Source organism: Capricornis sumatraensis, chromosome 3 (assembly GCF_032405125.1).
Source record: "Capricornis sumatraensis isolate serow.1 chromosome 3, serow.2, whole genome shotgun sequence".
Lineage (NCBI taxonomy): Eukaryota > Metazoa > Chordata > Mammalia > Artiodactyla > Bovidae > Capricornis > Capricornis sumatraensis.
This window is the reverse complement of record NC_091071.1, coordinates 45,067,324-45,092,339: the sequence shown is the minus strand read 5'-3', so window position 1 is coordinate 45,092,339 and position 25,016 is coordinate 45,067,324. Positions and strand designations below refer to the sequence as shown.

General features: G+C 39.2%; 1 protein-coding gene across 1 annotated transcript in view; it reads left to right on the top strand.

Moving 5' to 3' along the window:
• The window catches only part of HERC2 (HECT and RLD domain containing E3 ubiquitin protein ligase 2), a 242,029-nt gene that overhangs the window by 71,284 nt on the left and 145,729 nt on the right, over positions 1-25,016 (top strand). Inside the window, exons 17-22 of the mRNA XM_068968361.1 lie at positions 3,177-3,405; positions 3,511-3,635; positions 14,854-15,032; positions 19,126-19,310; positions 20,519-20,674; positions 21,392-21,577. Of these exons, the coding sequence (XP_068824462.1) occupies positions 3,177-3,405; positions 3,511-3,635; positions 14,854-15,032; positions 19,126-19,310; positions 20,519-20,674; positions 21,392-21,577 (1,060 nt within the window). The remainder of the gene's footprint in view (positions 1-3,176; positions 3,406-3,510; positions 3,636-14,853; positions 15,033-19,125; positions 19,311-20,518; positions 20,675-21,391; positions 21,578-25,016) is intronic.

Sequence of the window (25,016 nt, the reverse complement as noted above, 5' to 3'; positions counted from 1 at the left end):
GAGAACTTCATTCGGGAAGTTCTGCTTCCTCCAGTAGTATCTCCACTTCCTCACAGGAGACATTAAGGATAAAGGTCAGTGTAAGAAAAGCTACACTTATATTACCATATGTAAAATAGATAGCCAAGGGGAATTTGCTGGGAATTTGCTGTGTGGCTCAGGAGAGTCAAACAGGGGCTCTTTATCAAGCTAGAGGGGTGGGATGGGGCCGGAGATGGGAGGGAGGTTCAAAAGGAAGGCGATATGTGTATACCTTTGGCTGATTCATGTTGAGGTTGGCAGAAAACAGCAAAATTCTATAAAGCAATTATCCTTCAATAAAAAAATAAATTAAAAAAAGCTACAAAATTTTTTCCTTTCCTTTTTATTATTATTATTATTATTTTTACTTTACAATATTGTATTGGTTTTGCCACACATCAACGTGAATCCGCCACGAGTGACACGTGTTCCCAATCCCAAACACCACGCCCCCCCCCCCCCCCCAAAACCCTCCGGGTCATCCCAGTGCACCAGCTCCAAGCGTCCTGAACCCTGCATCGAATCTAGACTGGCAATTCGTTTCTTATATGATATTATACATGTTTCAGTGCCATTCTCCCAAATCATCCCACACTCTCCCTCTCCCACAGAGTCCAAAAGACTGTTTTATACATCTGTGTCTCTTTTGCTGTCTCGCATACAGGGTTATCGTTACCATCTTTCTAAATTCCATATATATGCGTTAGTATACTGTATTGGTGTTTTTCTTTCTGGCTTACTTCACTCTGTATAATCGGCTCCAGTTTCATCCACCTCATTAGAACTGATTCAGATATATTCTTTGTAATGACTGGGTAATGCTCCATTGTGTATATGTACCACAGCTTTCTTATCCATTCATCTGCAGATGGACATCTAGGTTGCTTCCATGTCCTGGCTATTATAAACAGTGCTGCGATGAACATTGGGGTACACGTGTCTCTTTCAATTCTGGTTTCCTTGGTGTGTATGTTAGAAAGTAAAACTAACTAAAATCTTTGATCACTGTGTTTTTCTTTGTAATAAAATACCTATGACTTAATGTCAAGAGAACAATATTTCTGAGCAAAATGATTTTCCTCCTTTATAATGTAAGGGTTTCTATGTGACCCATCATGTCACCCTTTTTGTTCTCTCCCCTTTTTGTCTTGGCTTTCAAAAAGCAGGAAAGTGAATGAACTTTTAATTACAACATGGAATTAGCAGAAGTTTAGAAATTGCCTCCCTTCCGCAGAAGTATTTTATGGAAGCTCACTTACAAGCACACCTGTGGGGTGGTGTGCTTGTCAGGGGTCTGCCGTGTTTCCTGTTGCTTCCCATGGTCTTTAGTGACACTGTTGCTTTTGTCAGTGCTGTGGAGAAAGACCTTGTACAGGTCCTAGGCTTGGCTCCACTTAGTGCATATGTGCCTAATGCTGTGTTTTCCCATTGCTTTGTTTTGTCTTTCAAGGTCTTTTAGTTGTGTCTTTTAAAAAAATTAACTCACATAGCTTAATTTGTAAAAAGAATTCAGTTTGAGAGTATTTATTTCAATATGTGGATTTAATCTTTTATATATGTGATTACTGATGTTTTGTGTAAGTTTGTTCATCATTTTATTATCTTTTGATCAAGTTTCTGAGAATTTTTCCTTTCAGATCCCTTTAATTGTTCCTAAGTTTTGAAATTTTGATTTCTGGCCATTACTCATATTATAGAAAAATTAAACTATTTGTGAATTTCCCAGCATGTTAAGTTAATCAGTATTTCTCTTCCTGAAAAATATAGGGGTTATAGGATGCCTTAAACTTAACGTCTCTTTCCACCATTAGTATTTGAATTATTTGGTAGTCTGTTACATTGACTCCAGGGACTTTTTGTGTGTGTGTGCAGCTAATAGAAGAACACTCCCAATTGCAATATATAAGATATATTCTGATTTTAGGGTTGTTAAAACATGAAAGGAAATACCTCCTAGAATTTGTGAAATATAATTATTTTTAAACTTTCCTTCAATTAATTATTATAATTTTGAGAGATCATACTTAACTCTGATATGTAGTCCTAGTCCTTTTTTTTTTTTTTTAAATCAGTTTGTTTTGCCATTGTTACTTATATCACCTCTCTCCTGGACATCTCCTTCAGTAAGTTTCTTCATTAAGGTCTGTGAGTTATAACGTCTGAAAAACTTTATTAGCTTCAACATCTCTTGAGATAATTTAATGAGGCTTAATTTTTTAGATTGTTTTATCAGCACTTGGAAGATTTTCTACTGTCTTCTGACCTTTATTGTTGCCAGTGAGAAATCATTACTGGTGCAGTTGTTGTTTCTTTGTAGCTAATTTGTCTTTCCCTTTGGTAACCTGTTGGATTTTTGCCTTTGTTTTGTGATTTTAATACATTATGTCTAGGATTTATTCTTAGCTTTGGACATGTCCTCAGAGGGCAGTTTTACACTTTTGTCTGTGAGGTTCCATTGAGTTCCTCCGGCTCTAGATGAGTTTGGTGTTCAGTTCTTGACTTGTGATATCCATACCTAGATGATTGGTATAAATTTGATTTCACATCTGCTTGTAAGGCAGGCTGAGTCTTTGATTTCCTGTGAGTTCTCTGTGCCCAAAGCTTTGTGTGCGTAGTATGTTGCCCCCCAGGTCCTGGCTGATTGACAAGCAGCTCCTGTTCAGTGGGCGTCCTGTGTCTTAAAAGGCTTTGGTGTGCTCTCAGAGCCCAGAACCCCTTGGCTCCTGTTGTGTATGTGTCTGTGTGAGTCCTGGTTTGGCTCTTGAGGCATGTCCTTGTATACCCTCAGCTTGACTATCTACTCTTCTAATACTTTTTTGGCTGTATTATAGTCTATATTTCTATGGTATGGGTGCTTGAGAGTGGGGTAGAGGTGCTGTTTCCACAGGGTTTAACAAGTTTGTTGATATTGAGTTTTTCTGTATATGTACTTATAGTTAGGTTTAAAAAATTCCTCTTATGAAATACTTTACCTCAGATTCTCAATTACTGTGGATAAACATTTTTTAGTCTAGTTAAAAAAATACCTATACTGGAAGTTTTTCCTTTAGTATTTGAATAAAACTCAATTTGAGGTATTATTTCATCTTTAATAAAAATTTGAAAAGCATTCATTTTTAAGGGCTTCTAAGTAAAAATTGTTTTTCTCCTTTCAGTTGCATGCTGCCATTAGTCACCAGGTTGACCCAGAATTCCTTGGTTTAGGTCTGGGCAGCGTCCTCCTCAACAGCCTGAAGCAGACTGTGGTGGCCCTGGCCAGCAGTGTGGGCGTGTTGAGCACTGTGCAGGCGGCCGCCCAGGCTGTGTTGCAGAGCGGGTGGTCAGTGCTGCTGCCTACTGCTGAGGAACGGGCACGGGCGCTCTCTGCCCTCCTACCCTGTGCAGGTGGGCTTGGGCCAGGAACAGGGGTGGTGTGGGGCTGGCACAGGAGGAGTGCTGGCAGGGGATGGTGCTTACCACACACTGGCGAAAACACTTGCCCTTTTTCAGTTTCAGGTAACGAAGTTAACATAAGTCCAGGTCGTCGATTCATGATTGATCTTCTCGTGGGCAGCTTAATGGCTGATGGAGGCTTAGAATCAGCCTTAAATGCAGCCATTACTGCAGAGATCCAGGTATGGTCCTAGGAATATGTGTGTGTGCACGTGTGTGTAAAAGCTCATGGAAGTGATTTTACTTACCAGTGAGCTGAGATAGAAACTTTGCCAGAATTAAAACTTTGAAACATAAGACTTTTAGTAACATCCGAATATTTCTGTAATTAAAAATTACAAGTAGTTTAAAATAACTGAGTTACTGAGTATAATAAAATATACCCACTTTGTGTCTATTCATAAGTGAATTTGACAGGTACCCCAATCATAATATAAATCATTGCCATCATCCCAGAAAGTGCCTTTGTGCCCCTTTGCATGTGAAGTTAGCATACTTTCCTGCCTCTCTCAGAAGATGTTGTCCAGTTTGGGGGACTTCATTGGCTAGGACTTCCAGTGGTTCAGAATCTGCCTGCCAGTGCAGGGGACCTGAGTTCAATCCCTGGTCCAGGAAGATTCCACATGCAGAGGAATAACTAAACCTGGGCACCCCAACTACTGAGCCCAGAGTGGCATAACTGCAAAAGCTGGTGCACTCTGTAACAAGAGAAGCCACTGCACTCAGAAGCCCACATACTGCAACTGGAGAGTAGCTCCTGCCTGTCGCAACTAGAGAAAGCACGTGTATAGCAACAAAGACCAGTGCAGCCAACGCTAAATCAGTAAATAAGTAAAAATTAGAAAAAAAGTTTTTTTGCCAGTTTTGATATTCACATAAATGATATCATACAATATGTACTGACTTGTGTTAGCTTTATTTTGCCTTGATAATGAGTTTTAGATTCAGATACGTTGGATGTATTATTAATTTTTGCTATCGAGAAATGCTTCCTTGTGTGATTATGGCACTATTGATGTATCCGTTCTCTTGTTGGTAGACATATAATGATTTTTGATTATTAAAGCTCCTGTGATCATGCTGTGTACAAGTCCTATAGTGTTTTTTCTTTTGTGTAAATACTCTGAATTAGAATTTGCTGGATCCTAGGGTGAGTGTATACAATTTCCCAATGTGATTGTGCCATTTATTGCACATTTAAGCAGCCAGTATGTGAGTTCTAGCCCTCTCTTAACCTCATTAACATGAGGCATGTCAGTCTTTTTTTAAAGACCATAGCTATTCTGGGAGTAGGGTGGGGTGTTAGTTTGTATTTGCATGTGTGTATTTGTCATTCATAGCTACTTTTTTTGCTCTCGTTGTCATAATAGTTTTCAATTTAAAAACTTACACTGATAAAATTGGATGATGTGAGTGTATTAAAAATGTTTTGAAAATATACCTACTTTGCTTAAATTGAAAAAAATTAGAAGCAGTCAAACATATAATGATGTTAGTAGCAAGTATGATGCATTGTGCGCCTTTTCTCCCTCAGATGCTGTGCTGTGTACTTTACTTTCATTTTCTCTTTTAACTTTGTCAGCCATGTTGATGTCGACAAAAAAAATCAGTGGATTTAAAAAAGGGATAGAAAATTTTATTCAAGCCAAATATAGGATTATACCCCAGGAACAGCCTCTCAGAAATTTCTGAGAACTATCACACCCATTACAAGTCAAGGCACAGTTATATAAGTTTTTTGAGATAGAGGGCTGTACATTAAATGATGTTATTATTGACAGTTTACACAGTCCAGATCTAAGCCTCCCCATGGCCTCTTAGAAAATCAAGAAGGAGGGTTTTCTTTTAAGGCATTACTTGTTGATCCTGGTAGAATGTTTCTCTTTGGTTGAGCAGGTATATCTGCTGATGAGGAGGTTTAGTCCATGCATAATGTGAATACACAGGGGCTTCCCTGGTGGCTCAGACGGTAAAGTGTCTGCCTGCAATGCAGGAGACCCAGGTTCGATCCCTAGGCTGGGAAAATCCCCTGGAGAAGGAAATGGCAACCCATTCCAGTACACTTGCCTGGAAAATCCCATGGACATAGGAGCCTGGTAAGCTACAGTCCATGGGGTTGCAAAGATTTGCACACGGCTGAGTGACTTCACTTTTACTAATGTGAATACATCATGTACAGCGAGGAGAGAAAGGCCATAGGACAGAGAAAATTTTTCTGTTTAAATTTTTCTTGTAGTGCCAGAAAATGTGATTTTTTTTCACTAGTGGAAAAAGTTGTCTTAAAATTTCATTTTATAGTCATGGACACAGAAGTACCACAGAAGTTAATAGTGGTGCTAAGGTGTCATGGCTAGTGAGTGGCAGTTTGTTAATTCTAGGCTGCTTCCTTCTCTTCCTGAGTCTCCTGTGGCTCAGTGTAACAGCTCACCTGATGGGAGCTATGTTATGTGGACTAGACTCAAGCAGTGTTTTTAGAGCCTTTTAATTTAGTAAGCATATGTTTATTTTGTGCTTCCTGCTGGAGAGTGGAACCTTGGGAGGGGAAGAGAGGCTATAGATTATACAGATGGTGATCCCTAGATAATAATTAAGGTTCATAAAAAAATAGCCAAAAGGCCATTTGTTTTAAGACAGAAATACTTTGAAGCTACAGAAAGGCATAAATAAAAAACCTCATCATATGGGAATAATCATTGTTAATACTTTTTTGTGTATAGTCTTCCAGGCTTTCAAAAATGCAAATATTTACTAACAGTAGTAATTATAATGTTAGAATTGTTCTTAGTGGCTTGTATCTTTCTCACTCATCAGGTTGCCATGTCATCTATATTGAATACCCTTCTGCTATGTCCATTTGTTCTGTTGGCTTTGGGGAAGTCTGTCATAAGGAAAAGGACTAACATTTCCTTTTTTAAAAACAATTTCTTTATTGTTGACCATGTAGGTTTTAGATATTTTCACTACTATAAATATTAATTCTACTTCCAAAGAAGGGCAGTGCCAAAGAATGTTCAAACTACCATATGGTTGTGCTCATTTCACGTGTTAGTACACTTATGCTCAAAATTCTTCAAGTGAGGCTTCAACAGTATGTGAACTGAGAACTTCTAGATGTACTAGCTGGGTTTAGAAAAGGCGGAGGAACCAGACAGCAAATTGCCAACATTGATCGGATCACAGGAAAAGCAAGGAAATCCCCCCCGCCCCAAATCTGCTTCTGTTTCATTGACTATGAGAAAGCCTTTGTATAGATCACAACAAACTGGAAAATTCTTAAAGAGATGGGAATACCAGACCACCTTACCTGTCTCCTCAGAAACCTTTATGCAGAAGGTTATCAAGAACCTTTATCAAGAAGCAACAGATAGGGACAATGGACTGGTTCCAGATTTGGAAAGGAGTAACATCAAGGCTGTATATTGTCACCCTGCTTATTTAACTTATATGCAGAGTACATCATGCGAAATGCCGGGCTGGATGAAGCACAAGCTGGAATCAAGATTGCCAGGAGAAATATCAACAACTTCAGATATGCAGATAAAACCACTTTAATGGCAGAAAGTGAAGAGAAACTAAAGACCCTCTTGATGAGGGTAAAAGGTCAGAGTGAAAAAGCTGGCTTGAAACTCAGCCTTCAAAAAACGAAGATCATGGCATCCAGTCCTATCACCTCATGGCAAATAGATGGGGAAGGAGTGGAAGCAGTGACAGATTCTTTTTTTCTTGGATTCCAAAGTCACTGCGAACAATGACTGCAACCATGAAAGAAAAAGACACTTGCTCTTTGGAAGGAAAGCTATGACAAACCTAGATAGTATATTAAAAAGCAGAAACATCCCTTTGCTAACAAAGGTCTGTCTAGTCAAAGCTATGGTTTTTTCTGGTAGTTATGTACAGATGTGAGAGTTGTATCATAAAGAAGGCTGAACACCAAAGTGATGCTTTTGAATTGTGGTGTTGGAGAAGAATCTGGAGAGTCCCTTGGACTGCAAGGGAGATCAAGCTAGTCGGTCCTAAAGTAAATCAACTTTGAATATTAATTGGAAGCCTTGATGCTGAAATTGAAGCTCTAGTACTTCAGCCACCAGATATGAAGAGGCAACTCATTGGAAAACATTCCCTTGCTGGAAAAGATTGAAGGCAAAAGGAGAAGGGAGCTGCAGAGGATGAGATGATTGATGGGATCACCAACTCAACAGACATGAATTTGAACAAACTCTGGGAAATAGTGATGGACAGGGAAGCGTGGTATGCTGCAGTCCATGGGTTGGAAAGAGTTGGACATGACTTCGCAACTGAACAACAGCATTACTATAAGTAATTTTTAATTACATTCTTAAAGATTACAAGTTATTGGTTTTAAGAACGATAATTAGGAAAAAGATGATAAAGATGGCAGAGTAGAAGGATGTGTATTCATCTTCTGCAAGACCTCCAAAATTACAACTCACTGCTGAACAACCATTAACAGAAGACTGTTGGATCCCACCAAAAAAAGATACGCCACATCCAACAGCAAAGGAGAAGGCCCAACAAGACGGTAGGAAGGGTGGAGTTGTGTTTAGAATCAAACCCCATACCGGCTAGACATATTTGGAGGGCTCAGACAAAACTTTGTGCACACCAGGACCCAGGGACCCCACAGAGACAGCCAGACCTGCCTTTGATTGTTGGAGTGTCTCTTGTGGAGGCCTGGGTCAGCAGTGGCCTGCCGTGGGGACAGGGGCTCTGGCTGCAGCAGACCTGGGAGGCATGGCGTGTAGCATAAGTCCTCTTGGAGGAGGTCGCCATTAGCCTCATCATAGAGCCACTGAACAGATGACCCACAAACTGGAGAACGATTACACCAAAGACGTTCTGGCACTGTTACAAAAGTTCAGGGGCCCACAACCGATTTCCCAACCTGGGATTCGGGCAAAGGGACTGAGAACCCGAAGGAATTTAGCTTTGGAGGCCAGGGGATTTGATTACAGAACTTACATAGGACTGGGAAAACAGGCTCTTGGAGAGGGCACAAACAAAACCTTGTACACCAGGACCCAGGAGAAAGGAGCAGTGTCCCCACCAGAGACTGAGCCAGACTTGCCTGTAACAGTCCTACCAAGGGGTAAGGTGCACTGAATACAACAGTCCTGGGAGCTGCAGCATACTAGCATAATTCCTTTTGAAGGAGGCCGCCATTACTCATACCATGTTTTGGCCTCAGGCCAAACTACAGGGAAGGAACACAGCCCCACCCATCAACAGAAAAATGAATTGACCACCTGATCTGCCTCTTGAGAAATCTGTATGCAGGTCAGGAAGCAACAGTTAGAACTGGACATGGAACAACAGACTGGTTCCAAATAGGAAAAGGAGTACGTCAAGGCTGTATATCGTCACCCTGCTTATTTAACTTACATGCAGAGTACATCATGAGAAATGCTGGACTGGAAGAAACACAAGCTGGAATCAAGATTGCCGAGAGAAATATCAATAACCTCAGATATGCAGATGGCACCACCCTTATGGCAGAAAGTGAAGAGGAACTAAAAAGGCTCTTGATGAAAGTGAAAGAGGAGAGTGAAAAAGTTGGCTTAAAGCTCAACATTCAGAAAACGAAGATCATGGCATCCGGTCCCATCACTTCATGGGAAGTAGATGGGGAAACAGTGGAAACAGTGTCAGACTTTATTTTTTGGGGCTCCAAAATCACTGCAGATGGTGACTGCAGCCATGAAATTAAAAGAGGGTTACTCCTTGGAAGAAAAGTTATGACCAACCTAGGGCTAGATAGTATATTCAAAAGCAGAGACATTACTTTGCCGACTAAGGTCCGTCTAGTCAAGGCTATGGTTTTTCCTGTGGTCATGTATGGATGTGAGAGTTGGACTGTGAAGAAGGCTGAGTGCTGAAGAATTGATGCTTTTGAACTGTGGTGTTGGAGAAGACTCTTGAGAGTCCCTTGGACTGCAAGGAGATCCAACCAGTCCATTCTGAAGGAGATCAGCCCTGGGATTTCTTTGGAGGGAATGATGCTAAAGCTGAAAGTCCAGTACTTTGGCCACCTCATGGGAGGAGTTGACTCATTGGAAAAGACTCTGATGCTGGGAGGGATTGAGGGCAGGAGGAGAAGGGGATGACCGAGGATGAGATGGCTGGATGGCATCACTGACTCGATGGATGTGAATCTGAATGAACTCCGGGAGTTGGTGATGAACAGGGAGGCCTGGTGTGCTGCGATTCATGGGGTCGCAAAGAGTCGGACCCGACTGAGCCACTGAACTGAACTGAACTGAGCATGGCCCCACCCATCAGAGCTAGCCAGCCAGCCCCTCCCATCAGGATGCTCCCAAAAGCCTTTTATCCTTATCCTTCAGAGGGCAGACAGAATGAGAACCACAGTTGCAGAAATCTAACCAAACTGATCTCTGGTGGCTCAGATGGTAAAGCGTCTGCCTACAATTCAGGAGACCCGGGTTCAATCCCTGGGTCAGGAAGATCCTTTGGAGAAGGAAATGGCAACCCACTCCAGTACTCTTGCCTGGAAAATCCCGTGGATGGAGAAGCGTGGCAGGCCACAGTCCACAAGGTCACAAAGAGTTGGACATGACTGAATGACTTCACTTTCACTTTCAACCAAACTGATCACATGGATCACAAGCTTGTCTAACCTAATGAAACTTAAGAGCCATGCCGTCTAGGGCCACCCAAGATGTATGGGTCCACTGGATGGGTCCATAAACCATGGTCCACTGGAGAAGGGAATAGGAAACTACTTCAGTATTCTTGCCTTGAGAACCCCATAAACAGTGTGAAAGGGCAACAAAATATGACAGTGAAAGATGAACTTCCCAGGTCAGTACATGTCCAATCTGCTGCTGGAGAAGAGTAGAGAAATAACTCCAAAAGGAATGAAGAGATGGAGCCAAAAAGAAAACAGAGCCAAGTGGTGGCTGTGACTGGTGATGGAAGTAAAGTTTGATGCTATAAAGAACAATATTGCATAGGAACCTGGAATGTTAGGTCCATGAATCAAGTTAGATTGGAACAGGAGGTGGCAAGAATGAAGATCAACATTTTAAGAATCAGCGAACTAAAATGAACTGGAATGGGTGAGTTTAACTCAGATGACCATTATATTTACTACTGTGGGCAAGAATCCCTTAGAAGAAATGGAGTAGCCCTTGTAGTCAACAAGAGTCCGAAATGCAGTTTTTGGGTGCAGTCTCGAAAATGAAAGACTGATCTCTGTTCATTTCCAAGCAAACCATTCAACATCACAGTAATCCAAGTCTATGACCTGACTAGTAATGCTAAAGAAGATGAAGTTGAACGATTCTGTGATGAACTACAAGACCTTCTAGAACTAACACCAAAAAATGATGTCCTTTTCATCATAGAGGATTGGAATGCAAAAATAGGACTTCAAGAGATATCTGGAGTAACTGGTATGTTTGGCCTTGGAGTACGGAATGAAGCAGGGCGAAGGCTGACAGAGTTTTGCCAAGAGAACATAGTTGTCATAGCAAACACCCTCTTCTAACAACTCAAGTAATTACTCAACACATGGACATCACTAGAGGGTCAACACCAAAATCAGATTGATTATATTCTTTGTAGTGGAAGATGGAGAAGCTCTATACAGTCAGCAACAACAAAACTGGGAGCTGACTGTGGCTCAGATCATGAACTTCTTATTGCAAAATTCAGACTTAGATTGGAAAAAGTAGGGAAAATCACTATACCATTCAGGTATGACCTAAATCAAATCCCTTACAGTTATACAGGGGAAGTGACAAATAGACTCAAAGGATTAGATCTGATAGAGAGAGTCCCTGAAGAACTATGGACGGAGGTTCATAACATTGTACAGGAGGTGGTGAACAAAGCCATCCCCAAGAAAAATAATTGAAAAAAAAGCAAAGTAGAGGCCTTATAAATAGCTGAGAAAAGAAGAGAAGCAAAAGGCAAAGGAGAAAAGGAAAGATATACCCATCTGAATACAGAGTTCCAAAGAATAGCAAGGAGAGATAAAGAAAGTCTTTCTGAGTGATCAATGCAAAAAAAAAAAAAAAAAAAAAGGAAGAAAACAATAGAATGGGAAAGACTAGAGATCTCTTCAAGAAAATTAGAGATACCAAGGGAACAGTTCATGCAAAGATGGGCACAATAAAGGAGAGAAACAGTATGGACCTAACAGAAGCAGAAGATATTAAGAAGAGGTGGCAAAAATACATACACAAACTATCCCAAAAAGATCTTAATGACCCAGATAATCATGATGGTGTGATCACTCACCTACAGCCATACATCCTGGAATGGGAAGTGAAGTGGGCCTAAGGAAGCATCACTAGGACAAAGCTAGTGGAGGTGATGGAATTCCAGCTGAGCTATTTCAAATCCTAAATGATGATCTGTTGAAGTATTATACTCAATATGCCAACAAATTGGGAAAACTCAGCAGTGGCCACAGGACTGGAAAAGGTCACTTTTCATTTCATTCCCAAAGAAAGGCAGTGCTAAAGAATGTTCAAACTCCCACACAATTGCACTCATCTCATATGCTAGAAAAGTAATGCTCAAAATTCTCCAAGGTAGTCTTCAACAGTACATGAACTGAGAACTTTCAGCTGTTCAGTCCGGATTTAGAAAAGGTAAAGGAACCAGAGATGAAGTTGCCAACATTCGTTGGATTATAGAAAAAACAAGATGTTCCAGGAAAACATCTACTTTGCTTCATTCACTGCCTAAAGCCTTTGTCTATGTGGATCACAACAAACTGTGGAAAACTCTTAAAGAGATGGGAATATCAGACCACCTTACCCGCATTCTGAGGAATCTGTATGCAGGTCAAGAAGCAACAGTTAACAGAAAAGAACAAAATTCTGTAAAGCAATTATCCTTCAATTAAAAAATGAAAAGAAGCAACAGTAAGATCCGATGTGGAACAATACACTGGTTCCAAGTTGGGAAAGGAGTACGTCAAGGCTGCATATTGTTACCCTGCTTATTTAACTTCTGTGCAGAGTACATCATGCAAAATGCTGGGCTGGATGAAGCACAAGCTGAAATCAAGATTGCCAGGAGAAATATCAATAACCTCAAAGATTCAGATGACATCACCCTTACGGAAGAAAGCAAAGAGGAACTAAAGAGCCTCTTGATGAAAGTAAAAGAGGAGAGTGGAAAAGCTGGCTTAAAACTCAGCATTCAGAAATTCAAGATCATGGCATCCAGTCCCATCAGTTCATGGCAAATAGATGGGAAACAATGGAAACAGTGACAGACTGAACTTTCTTGGACTCCAAAATCACTGCAAATGGTGACTGCAGCCATGAAATTGAAAGACACTTTCTCTTTGGAAGAAAAGCTATGACAAACCTAGACAGCATATTAAAAAGCAGACATCCCTTTGCTGACAAAGGTCTGTCTAGTCAAAGCTATGGTTTTTCCAGTAGTCATGTATGGATGTGAGATTTGAACCATAATGAAGGCTGAGTGCTGGTGAATTGATGCTTTTTAACTGTGGTGTTGCAGATAACTCTTTGAGAGTCCCTTGCACTACAAGATCAAACCAGTCAATCCTAAAGGAAATCAGTGCTGAATATTCATTGGAAGTACTGATGCTAAAGCTGAAGCTCCCATCAATTTGGCCACCTGATGTGAAGAAGTGAATCATTCGAAAAGACCCTGATGCTTAGAAAGTTTGAAGGCAGGAGCAGAATGGGCTGATAGAGGATGAGATGGTTGGATGACATTACTAACTCAATGGATACTATTTAGAACAAGCTCCGGAGTTGGTGATACACGGGCAGGCCTGGAGTTGGTCATCACTAAGTAACTGAACTGATAAGGAAAAAGTTTCAGTAATAAAATTTGGTCAAAAGCACACACAGTTTTAAGCTTTCCAACCCATGTTGCCTTCTTAACTTAATTGTGGGTGGCATAGTTCTAGTCCAGCCACTTCTCAGGATGGAGTGGACTGTTGTGTTTAGACTTATTCTGCTGTTTACTGTTAGAAAATAAAGACCAGAAGGAAAGAAGTTGTATGCTTTTTTCACAGTAAATTTGGCTGCTAGAGGAATGCTTGGTATATAGTACAACCTCAGAAACATTGGTTGCATTTGACTGGCAAAAGATACCTCCTTCAGAACTTGTTTAAAATAATTTTATTGAGTTCTACTTCACCTAGTATAAAATTCAGTTTTTTAAAGTGATTTTTTTTGGTATATTTGAAGAACTTTTCAGCCATTGTCACTAATGTCTAATTTCCTCACTTACCTCACTCCATAAAGAAAGTCTGTGCTCCTTAATCGTTTCTGCCCATTCCCCACTCCTTGCAGCCACTGACTACCACTAATCCACTTTATGATTATAAAGATTTCTCTGTTTTGGACATTTCATATAAGTGAATTTATAAAGTGTGTGACTTTTTATATTTGGCTCTTTCCAGTTAACAATGTTTTCAAAGTTGAGTGAGGTTGTGACCTTCATATTGTACTTAATTTTTTAAAATTGCTAAACAGTATTCCCTTGTATGGATATAGCTCATTTTGTTCACGTATTTATCAGCTGATCGACATTTAGATTGTTCCCCCGTTTACGTTACTGTGAATAATGCTGTTATGAATATTTGTGTGTAGGTTTTTTTGTGGACATATGTGCTTATTCCTTATGGGTATATGCCTTGGAGTAGAGTTGCTGAATTTTATGGTAACTCTGTGTGTAATGTTTCGAGGAATAGCCAGAGTGTTTTCTTAAGTGACCGTACCATTTTACATGCCCAGTAACATTGTATGTCAATTCCAGTTTCTCTGTATCCTTGCTAGTGCTTGCTGTTAATACTATTCATCTTTTTGTTCTGCTGTCCTGACAGATGTGAAATTCCCTGATGACTAATGATGTAGAATATCTTTTCATGTGCTCATTAGCTATTTGTATATCTTCTTTGAAGATACGGCCATTCATTTTTTGCTTACTTTACAACTGGGTAATTTATCTTTTACTTTTTGAGTTGTAAGAATTCTTTCTCTATTTTTTAGGTCCCATGTCAGATACAGGACTTGTGGATATATCCTCTCATTCTGTGGTTTATTGCTTCATGTTTACAAAGCAGATAGTTTCTGCCTAGGTGATCACATTGGGTGTTGTCAGGTAGCAGGAGTAAAGGTTTCAAGAGCTTCACAGAGGCTGGAGAGCATTTGCACTGCCAGCCTGGACTTTGGGTTTGTAGGACAAATTGTCTGTTTACAAACAGAGCAGCTGAGCAGTGTGATTTTCAGTGGTTGGCTGTGAGCCAGTGTCCCCAGGTGTGTGGGTCAGCACAGCGCTAGGCCGTGGGGTCCAGGCTCAGCCCATGGTGCCTCCATGCCTGCTTCTAAGACTACTGGTAACCAATTTGTACTTTGTGAATTACAGGATATTGAAGCCAAAAAAGAAGCACAGAAGGAAAAAGAAATTGATGAACAGGAAGCAAATGCCTCGACATTTCATAGAAGTAGGACTCCATTGGATAAAGACCTTATTAATACGGGAATCTATGAATCTTCTGGAAAACAGTGCTTGCCTCTGGTTCAGCTTATTCAACAGCTTCTTAGGTAAATAGTGTTAGATGTATTTTAATAGAATTATTGATTTTCATAATAAGATAGATTGAGTGCTGGGGACTCAAAAATGTCTTCAGTTGTTGAAGAAATACTCCAAAAAGTACCTCGGAGAGACTTTAGAGCAGACTGTTAAATATAGGTGAAATGAGAGGTTAGAGTGTATGAAGTAGAGATGCCAAAGGTTTTCACACAAGAGAAAATTGGAGTGTGTGATAAGTGTAGGATGAGATTCTTATCTTCATTAATAAGTAGGCAGATAAACATGAAAATCATCATGGTAAGATTTTTTTTTTATAGTTAGTTGTGTCATTGGCCATTATGTCTATCATAGATTTATATATATTCATTTCTAAGACAACTTTTAAAAGCTGAAGTAAATAAAAGAATGGTGAGCATTATATTTGAAGGACTTATCAGAAGGAGGTAAGATTCAGTGAGAGTCAGAATATGAACAGAGACTAACATAGATAAGGGCTAAAGTAGTCACTCACTGTTTATTGAAAAATGTCAGCCTGTGTCACGGTGCCCTTCAAAAAAAGTGAAAGAGCAGGGTGGTTTCTGAAAGGCATTTGTTAGACAGTGAAAAATTATTGTCCTTTATGTAACACAGCTCCACTCTGTGTAAACCTGGCTCCTGGTTTATTTTTTATGCAGAAAGGAAAGCGAGCCCTAAATCCAGAGCGGTGGTGGGTGTGCTTGTGTGGGTGGCCTGCCCGCCACATGAGGAAACACCAGAGTTTACTAGGCACACTGTGGCTTTTAAAAGAGGATGTTTTATAGCTAGTTCCTTTTAATAGATTTTAGTAAATGCTAATTAAAATGCTTTTTCTTATTTTTAAAAATAATCTGATGATAGTTTTTTAAAAAATCAATGTTTGTACATTTTAATCCTCAGATTCACAATTTGAAATAAAGTGAATTAACTCAGTGTAGTTGGTGGTAATGAAAAGTGCTTGAGAATTTTTCCTGGAAAATTTCAGTGGTGACTGCTTGTGTAAAGTTGGCAGCTGAAACTCTGCCCAGTGTGGTAACTGTGGGAGTAATAACAGTAGTGTTTACATTGCAGAGTTAGTTAAGGATCAAGTGAGAAAATGGTCATTGCTATGCAGAAGTTTTAAAGCAAAAGCATGTAACTCAAGACGTGCTTTTCTGTGTTCTTAACTATGCCTTCCTTCGCTGTGGAGGCTGTGCCTGGGCCCACTGGTCTCACTGCCAGCCAGCACTGGGCTCCCTGTTCTCCATCCTGTGGTAGGTTACTGTCCTCATGAGAGGCCAGCTCTCTTGCTCTCCTGCCTGTTCAGACCAGTGTGTAGAGACCTGTCCCTCTTACCTGCCTGCACCTGTGCTATTTAGTTTGGCAGTCATTTGCCACATTGATGTGATGAACATTTGAAATGTGTCCACAATGTAGCCAAGACACTGAGATTTTATTTTTTTATTAATTAAAATTCAAATTAAAAACTTAGACCTGATTCAGCTATTAGAAAACTTAGTTATGTTTGGAATAACTTAGCCATATGAGTTTACCTTTTCGTCTCTTCACTTTTATGAGTCTTAAGTGCAGATCAAGTATTTGCAATGAAAATTTAGTTATCTGAATTGAAATGTACAAAGTACACAAAGTATACAAAATATACAAATGTACAAAATATACAGAATACACAATGGCTTTTGAAGACTTTGTGTAAAAAGAACTAATATAAAATACTGTCAGTGTTTTTTATTGGTTTTACATTGAAATGATAATATTTTAAATATATGGTAATAAATATATTATTAACACTGATTTTGCGTGTTCTTTTTACCTTTATTTATGTGACTGGTAGACATTCTAAATTACATGTGTAAGTCCCTGGCAGACGTTTCCTTTTACACCATGTTCTCTATACCATTCTCACATTGTCTTCTGAACCTTCCTCTTTACTTTGGTTCCTTTGGCATGCAGGCAGGAGTTGGCCCCACAGCAAGTTTATAATGAAGATGTACCTATTTGGAAAACACAAAACAAAAACTGAATCATGGAAATAAATAGTACCTTAGAGTTTTTTGGAAAAGAGAAAAAGAAAAACACATGAACGACTTTCTCACTAACAGAATGCCTGTGATCTCATCTCTTTTCATAAGCATAGATAATTTGCCTTTCCTCTTACAGAGATACTTACTTTAACATTTATTTCCAACCTTAAGGTTTTGTGACTAAATGAGACTCATGTGTTGACTTGGCTGATGCAGTTGTTGAAAAATAATCTGAAGGTTTACAGTTTGGAGATTTTGGAGACATCTGATGCGTTTTATTATTTGGAAAACAGGTTGGAGAAATTGTAGTTTGCCCAAAGTAAGCCATGAAACAGATTGCAGAGTAACTCCTATGCTGACAAAGAGCCACAGAAAACCATTTATATTTGGAAATAGAGAGCTATGAAGATTTTTAAGTCAATGAACTCTGTCAGAATTACACACTTTGACCGTGGTTCTGAATTTTCTATTAGGGAAATAAGTTAACATTTGTATTGTGTTCTGTTAATATATTTTGCTCCATCATGTGTGGCATAAAAGCCAGATTCTAGACCATTTCTTTTAGTGATACCGTTATCAGGGCAGGTTGTCAGGTCATGGAGCAGGAAGATGAGGCGAACTGAAAACAAAGCCCTGAGCACCCACTTGCATTTTGTGTGGCTAGGAGTGCTGAGCACAAGCCAGGCTTCCCTATTGCCTTTTGTTTGCAACCCTTGTGTATGTTGATGTGTGTCTTCTGCTTCTGTCCTTACTCCACTGCTATAGGTAGAGTAGAGTGAGGACAGAATGAGTTCCTGGATTGAGCCCTGGGGGCAGGTATGGTTGATGGAGGTTCTACTTAAACCTGCTATTGTGTAAGAAATCAAAGAAGTGGAGCAGAATGCTTCTCCATGGCCTGGTGTTGTGCAGAGGTTCTGGACTTTTCTGCTCAGTGACTATGCCAGGTGCTCTTGGCTGCAATAGGGCTGGTGTGGTGGGGCTTCATTGACAGAAGTTCCCAACCAGGCTCTGCTTTGGCTCTTTTCTTTCTCTAACTCACTTTCTCTTCCTCTTCTCAGGACCGCAGGTCAGGCCTTTTCTGCTTGATGCTGGGACTGTCCCTGAGTGGTCGAGTCTGATCTGGTGTTCTCCGTGCCTTCTAATCTGCCTTCACACTCACTTGAGTTACCTTCTTGGACACAAAAAGGACAGCATGTTTCTTTCAAAACTTGATGGCTGAGCATTGCAGAATTTATTCTCAGCAGCCTGGCACTCTGTCACCTACACTGTCCACTATGTCCACTCCCCTTCTTTGTCTTGACCTCTGTGCCCTTGTTCCTTTGTACTCTGCTCATGGAACATTCACTGCTGTTCTAATTATACTTTCTCTTTTCTCCCCACTTGCCTACTGATGGTTCATTACTCAAGTTGGATCCTGCAGTTGGAGTCAGACCCTCTGCTCCTTGCCTCGTTTCTGTGCTCTTTGAGCACCTCTTACTGTGACGTGTTTTATTTGTACCCACTTTAGTCTTCCTGCTTGTACTTTCTGAGCCCTGGGTATCCCTCACATGGCCCACTCTGGTGCTTAATTGAGTAGGTCTGAAGGTAGACTTGTGAGGCAGATGCAGAAATGCGAGTGGATCTTATCTTTAAGAATAGTGTTGCATTTGTATTTGAAATGAAGTGCGAAGGGATCTTGTCTTTGAGAATAGTGTCACGTTTGTATTTGAAATGCAGCTTTGGATAAAAAATTATATAACAGTTACTTTTCCTTCCAAAGGTTAATAGAGGAGTTTTCTATTATTTTGGACTATTCCATGCAACTCCTTAGGAGCACATTTGTAAGGCAAGGGGTATCATTCTACCTTTTAGTGTTTTCTGTGTGCCTCTGCTTAGTTTTGAATGATGTATGCTTATTGCAGATACACCTGACGCACATTGGGGAAGGAAGCCAGCCGCAGGTCACGTTGGGTGTATGGTCTTTATTTCTGATTTTAATTTATGTTGTGATTTTTTTTTTTTACATCCCTCCCCCCTTTAAAGACAAACATAACTTGCTTAATTTTGCAATTCTCTTTCTCCTGCATAGAAACATTGCTTCTCAGACAGTAGCCAGATTGAAAGATGTTGCCCGTCGGATATCATCATGTCTAGACTTTGAGCAACATAGTCGTGAAAGATCTGCTTCATTGGATTTGTTGCTGCGTTTTCAGCGCTTACTTATCAGTAAACTTTATCCAGGAGAAAGTGTTGGTCAGACTTCAGAAGTTTCTAGTAAGTTACTTTAAGTGTTAAAGTGTCTTGTATGTGTTTTGACTTTTTTATTTAGGCTTTTTGACATACCTATTCTGCATGGCCCACATATGTAGGTCTTATACTATTAGATGTACCATTTGAGGAGGACTTTATTTTGCATCTACTTTTTTTTTTTTGGACAGATATTTCTGTTTTAAACTCATCAGTATTTTTTTTCATTGTGTTAACATTTAAATTCCTTAGACATGAGAAATAGCATCCTTTATGTTCAGGTTAGTCTTATAGAAGGTCTATTAGACTCATTCCACATGTTAGTTATGCACTGTTAGAGACTGACATAATATGGGGACAGAATTGTGACCTAATATGTGTACGTCACCCTGGTAAGCTAGATGAACGTAGTAGGAGAAATGCATCATCGTTGGAGGAAGAGAATCTCAGTTACAGCTTTAGTTTATTAGCTGCTGGAGATGGGACAAAGTCTCCTGGGAGTTGTTGATTCCTCACCTGCCAGAGTTAGGATGAGACTTGAGGGTGCCTGTGAGAATTAGGATGATACGTAAGAAAGAGCTCAGTTCTGTGTACAGTGTAGAGTAGAGCACTTTGCACAAACTCCAGAGGAGTGGTTGGCTCTTTATGGGATAGTTCTGTGCCAGGAATGGAAGGGTCTGCTACTTTTGTTAGTGTTTTTATAGCTAGTGTATTCTAAAACAACTTGATTACTTCCTGAAAATAGTTAGGCACCTGTAGAAGATGGAAAACTTCAGGTTGAAATCAGTGAACCATTTCAGTCTGAAAGAGGTGTCATAAACTCACAAGGACTAAAACGCTATTAAGAGTCACGTAGCAGGAAGAGTTGAAGATTTTTTATGACATTGAAAAACACGTAACTGTTCATTGAGAGTAATTTTCAGGCTTTAAGATTTGGACTTGAAAAACATGTATTTTGGGTATAAGGTTTTAGAACTCTTAAGTTATAACTTTGGTTTACTGTTTTTAAACACTGCGTAGTTCAGTGTTTAAAAATTGATATATCCAAACTCACTGTTTTTCAAATTATGTGCTGTAAAAGGAGCCAAGGACTACGGGTTAATAACCACTCCTGTTTGAAAAAATTATTATAGGTAAAAGATGTAATAGATAAAGCTAGAATAGTGAAGCAGTGAAGTTTATTTACAAGGTAAGTTTTGATAGTGCAGATGAAGTTCTCTACATCTCCCCTCCAGGTCCTGAACTGATGGGGGTCGGGTCCTTGCTGAAGAAGTACACAGCCCTTCTGTGCACACACATTGGCGACATACTGCCTGTGGCAGCCAGCATTGCTTCCACCAGCTGGCGGCACTTTGCAGAGGTGGCCTGCATTGTGGAAGGGGACTTCACTGGTACTTAACCTTGTTTCCTAAATGTCGGCCTGTATTTATTTTTGGAGATTGATATGATTTAAAATGTATCATTTTGTGATAAACTTGCATGCCTTTACCTCATATATCTAGTCCTGTAGACTAGACTACATGTCTAGTCCTGTAGACTAGGCTATATCTAGTCCCAGTCTTTAACCATTTGCTTTTTTAGTTGCAATTCTAGAGTTAAGCAACCTGGTGTAAGTAGAATTGGTATTTTAGAGTCATACCACCATTATTAGCACTTCAATAATGAAGTAAACGGTAATTGTCTAATTTTATTTCAACAACATAAGAATTAGTTGCCCCTTAAGGACCTCAATAAATTTCTATATTGCTTAATATTTTTTCAAGTTAATTCTATGACAGAAGATTATTATGATTGAGTGCTTTTTTTCCTGATGATTAACTTAGTTGAAAACACTTAGTTTTTCTGAATAAAAAATTCTAGCTACTCCTTTTGTGTTGAAACGGTGTTTTCAAAAAGTATTTTTATAACTCAAAGGGTTCTGTTTGATACCTCTGTTTGTTTCTTTCAAAATGAAAGATAAAATAATCCTGTAGAGTATACTGAAGGACAGGTGTTCCTTATCTTGTGATTTATCAGGATTTAAACATAGCCCAAGCTTGTAAAGTGATTTTATAAGATAAAGACTTTTGTTTTAAGTCTTATTTGTTTCTTTTTCTTTTTAAATGTAGGTATTCTCCTTCCAGAACTAGTAGTGTCTATAGTGCTTCTGCTCAGTAAAAATGCTGGTCTCATGCAGGAGGCTGGAGCTGTCCCTCTACTGGGTGGCTTGTTAGAACATCTGGATCGGTTCAACCACCTGGCACCAGGAAAGGAGAGGGATGACCTTGAAGAGTTAGCCTGGCCTGGCATCATGGGTATGGCATCTTCACTTAAGGACTTGCACTGGGGAAAGTTTTGTCCTAGTCTGCTCTTTCATTTGAAAGACTAATTTGACAAAGGAACACCAGTTATTGCCATTTTCACTGATTGTAGTGTGGAGAAGGAGGTGGCAACCCACTCCAGTATTCTTGCCTGGAGAGTCTCTTGGACAGAGGAGCCTGGCAGGCTGTGGTCCATGGGACTGCAGAGTCAGACACGACTGAAGCGACTGAGCACTTTGATGGTAGTGTAAGTGGAAAACAAAGATAATCCACATTAGAATAGTTTTGGGTTATATTTAAGAAAAATTTGTTAGTAATGGTTGTTACATCCTGAATTAGATTATCTTAGAGCATTCTGGAAAATCCTTTCTTGGGAATTGTCTCCAGAAGATATAGTTGAAGTGATTAGTTATGATCCTGCTTTGGAGGCAGACATTGATATGGGAAGGCTTTCTTAAACTCAGTGGCCTTATGTGATGTTAATGAGTTATGGAATTTCCATAGTCTACTGGGCACTTCCCATCCTTTCTGTCTCTAGTGCTTACCAAATTGAAATGAAACTTATCCTTTCAAAGTTTTGAACTTTGACACTTTTGAATCTAAGTCTAAGCATTATGACTTCCGGACTTACAGAATTAATAGTGCTTTACCTTTCATTTTATAGGAAAGCTGAAGCAAGGTAGGCCTTTCTCCCATTGTAGACTGTCATTTTTATAGGTATTACTTAACACAAAAAGTAACAAGTGTCCTGAGGAAAATAACTAGCCTTAGGATATTGAACATTATTTTTTATTTCTTTATTATAGCTAATATTTTCAACACAATTCATCTACTTCGGTGAACTTAAATGGTCATTTTTGATTTTTGTCTGTTTACTCTATATGGTTGAGAGCTTATAATTTGATCAGCAGTTGAGACATAGTTTTTATAAGACATTTTTTTATTGTGAAGTGTAACATAGACACAAAATTACCAAAATCAACTTTGAGACTGATCACAGCGGAAACCATTTATTAAGCAGAACCTTCCCAAACACTGTCTGTGTCTTACTGAAAGGTTTCTCTGGGCTTTTGTGCTTGCCGTTTCCCTGCTTCTGTTGATCGTTTTATCAGATAGGCATGTGACCCATAACAAATGAATTGCTTAAATGTTTGTCTGTTTCTTGGTGGTTTGTAAGCCGTGCTTTAGTACAGAATGCCAGATTTCCACAGTGATTGTACTGGTCTTCCTCTCTAGGAAATGGGAAGTACTCAGTGTTCCACCTCCATGCCTAGAGATCATATGCCGTTTTTTTCCATAGGCGTTTTGTCTGTAGGTTCGTTGTGCCAGCACTCTTGGGTGGAAGGACTGTTGTGGTCTCTCCTCTGGAGAACAACCTTTGACTAAATCAGTGACTCTCTGCCTGTGTCTGCTTCTGAGTGTGAGCTTCCTGCCAGACCATACTATACCTGCTGGCACCTCTAGTGCACTGTGCAATAGAAATGGTGAAAATGGGCACTCTTGTCTTGCTCCTAGGAGCAGAGGAAAAACTACCCAAAGTATATTTGTTGTTGTTTTTCCTTTGTAGATACCTTAAAATATTAAGAATGTTTCCTTTGGTTTCTGAATGGACATTATATTTCCTCAAATACTTTTTTCTGCATCTCTTGATGATTATGCAGGTTTTTCTATTCATGTTGCAGATGGCAAATTTCATTCTTTTTTATGACTGAGTGGTATTTTATCGTGTATTTAGGTGTGTATATTGTGTGTATGTATATCTCACGTTTTCTTTGTCTATAACAGATGTAACATTCATCTGTTAGTTACCACCTTTTGGCTGTTGTGATTAATGCTGCTGTGAATATGGGTGTGTAGATGTCTGAGTCCCTGCTTTCACTTCTTTTGGGTATACAGTCAAAAGTCGGTTCAGAATTCTTGCTTGGACAATTCCCTAGACAGAAGAGCTTGGCAGGCTGCAGTCCATGGGGTCAAAGAGTTGGACACAACTGAGTGACTGAGCACCAGTGCACTTGATAATTCCATTTTAAATTTTTTAAGGAATTGCCATTCTGTTTTCCACAGTAGCTATGCCATTTGAAGTTCCCACAGGCAATGCACAAAGAAACAGTTCTGATTTTTCCACGTACTTGGCCAACACTTGTTATTTTTTTTTTTTAAATAATAGCCATCCTACCTGGAGATTGTCATACTGAGTGAAGTAAGACAGACAGGAGAAATGTCATATGACAGCCCATATATGTGAAATCTAAAAAGAAATGATACAAATGAAATTACTTATAAAAGAGACTCATGGTCTTAGAGAACAAACTTAAGATTGCTGAGGGAAGGATGGGGAATGAGATAGTTAAATGAATTTGGGATGAACGTGTACACACTGCTATATTTAAAATGGATAAACAACAAGGACCTATTGTATAGCATGTGGAACTTTGTTCAATGTTACTTGGCAGCCTGGATGAGAGGGAAGTTTTGGGGAGAGTGGATATGTTTGGCTGAGTCCTTCACTGTTCATCTGAAACTATCACAGCATTGTTAATTGACTATACCCCAATACAAAATAAAAAGTTAAAAAAAAACAAGTAGCCATCCTATTAGGATCAAGTGGTATTACATTGTAGTTTTGATTTGGTTTCCCTAATGATTAGTGGTGGTGTGCATCTATTTATGAGCCTGTTGACCATGTACGTATCTTTGGAGAAATGTCTTTTCAAGTATTTTTCCTCCTTTTAAATCAAGTTTCTTGTTGTCATTGTTGAGTTGAAGAAGTTTGTTACATGTTCTGAGAATATATGACTTGCAAATATTTTCTCATTCTGTGAGTTGCCTTTTCATTCTATTGATAGTGTCCTTTGATTTTTTTTTTTTTTAAATGAAGGTTGTCTGTACTTTTGGTGTCTTGTCCAAAAATACGATTGACAGATCCTTATGAAGTTTTATGAAGTTTTCCTCCTATGTTTTTTTCTAAGAGTTTTATTTATAGTTTTAGCTCTTATGTTTAGGTTTTTAATCTATTTTGAGTCAATTTTTGTGTATGGTGATAGGTACAGGTCCAACTTGATTTATCTGCATTTGAATATTCAGTTTTTGCAGCACCATTTGTTGAAAAGACTGTCCTTTCCCCATTGAATGGTCTTGCTGTTCTTGTAAAAAAAATAATAATTTGCCTTTATATTGTGAAGATTTATTTCTGGGTTCTTCTGTTCTGTTGCTCTAAATGTCATTATGCTGGTACTACACTGTTCTTTACTTTTTTTTTTTTTTCCCCTTAGGGTTTAATCGGAAAATTTTCTAACTTTTTGAGAAATTATGCTAGTTAGCATAGTGATATTTTTATAATGTTTATTATGAAAATGTTCCAACAGATAAAAGTAGAGAAGATAATATAATGAATGTACAATCAGGTATTTACCTTCCCAAGGACTTCCCAGGC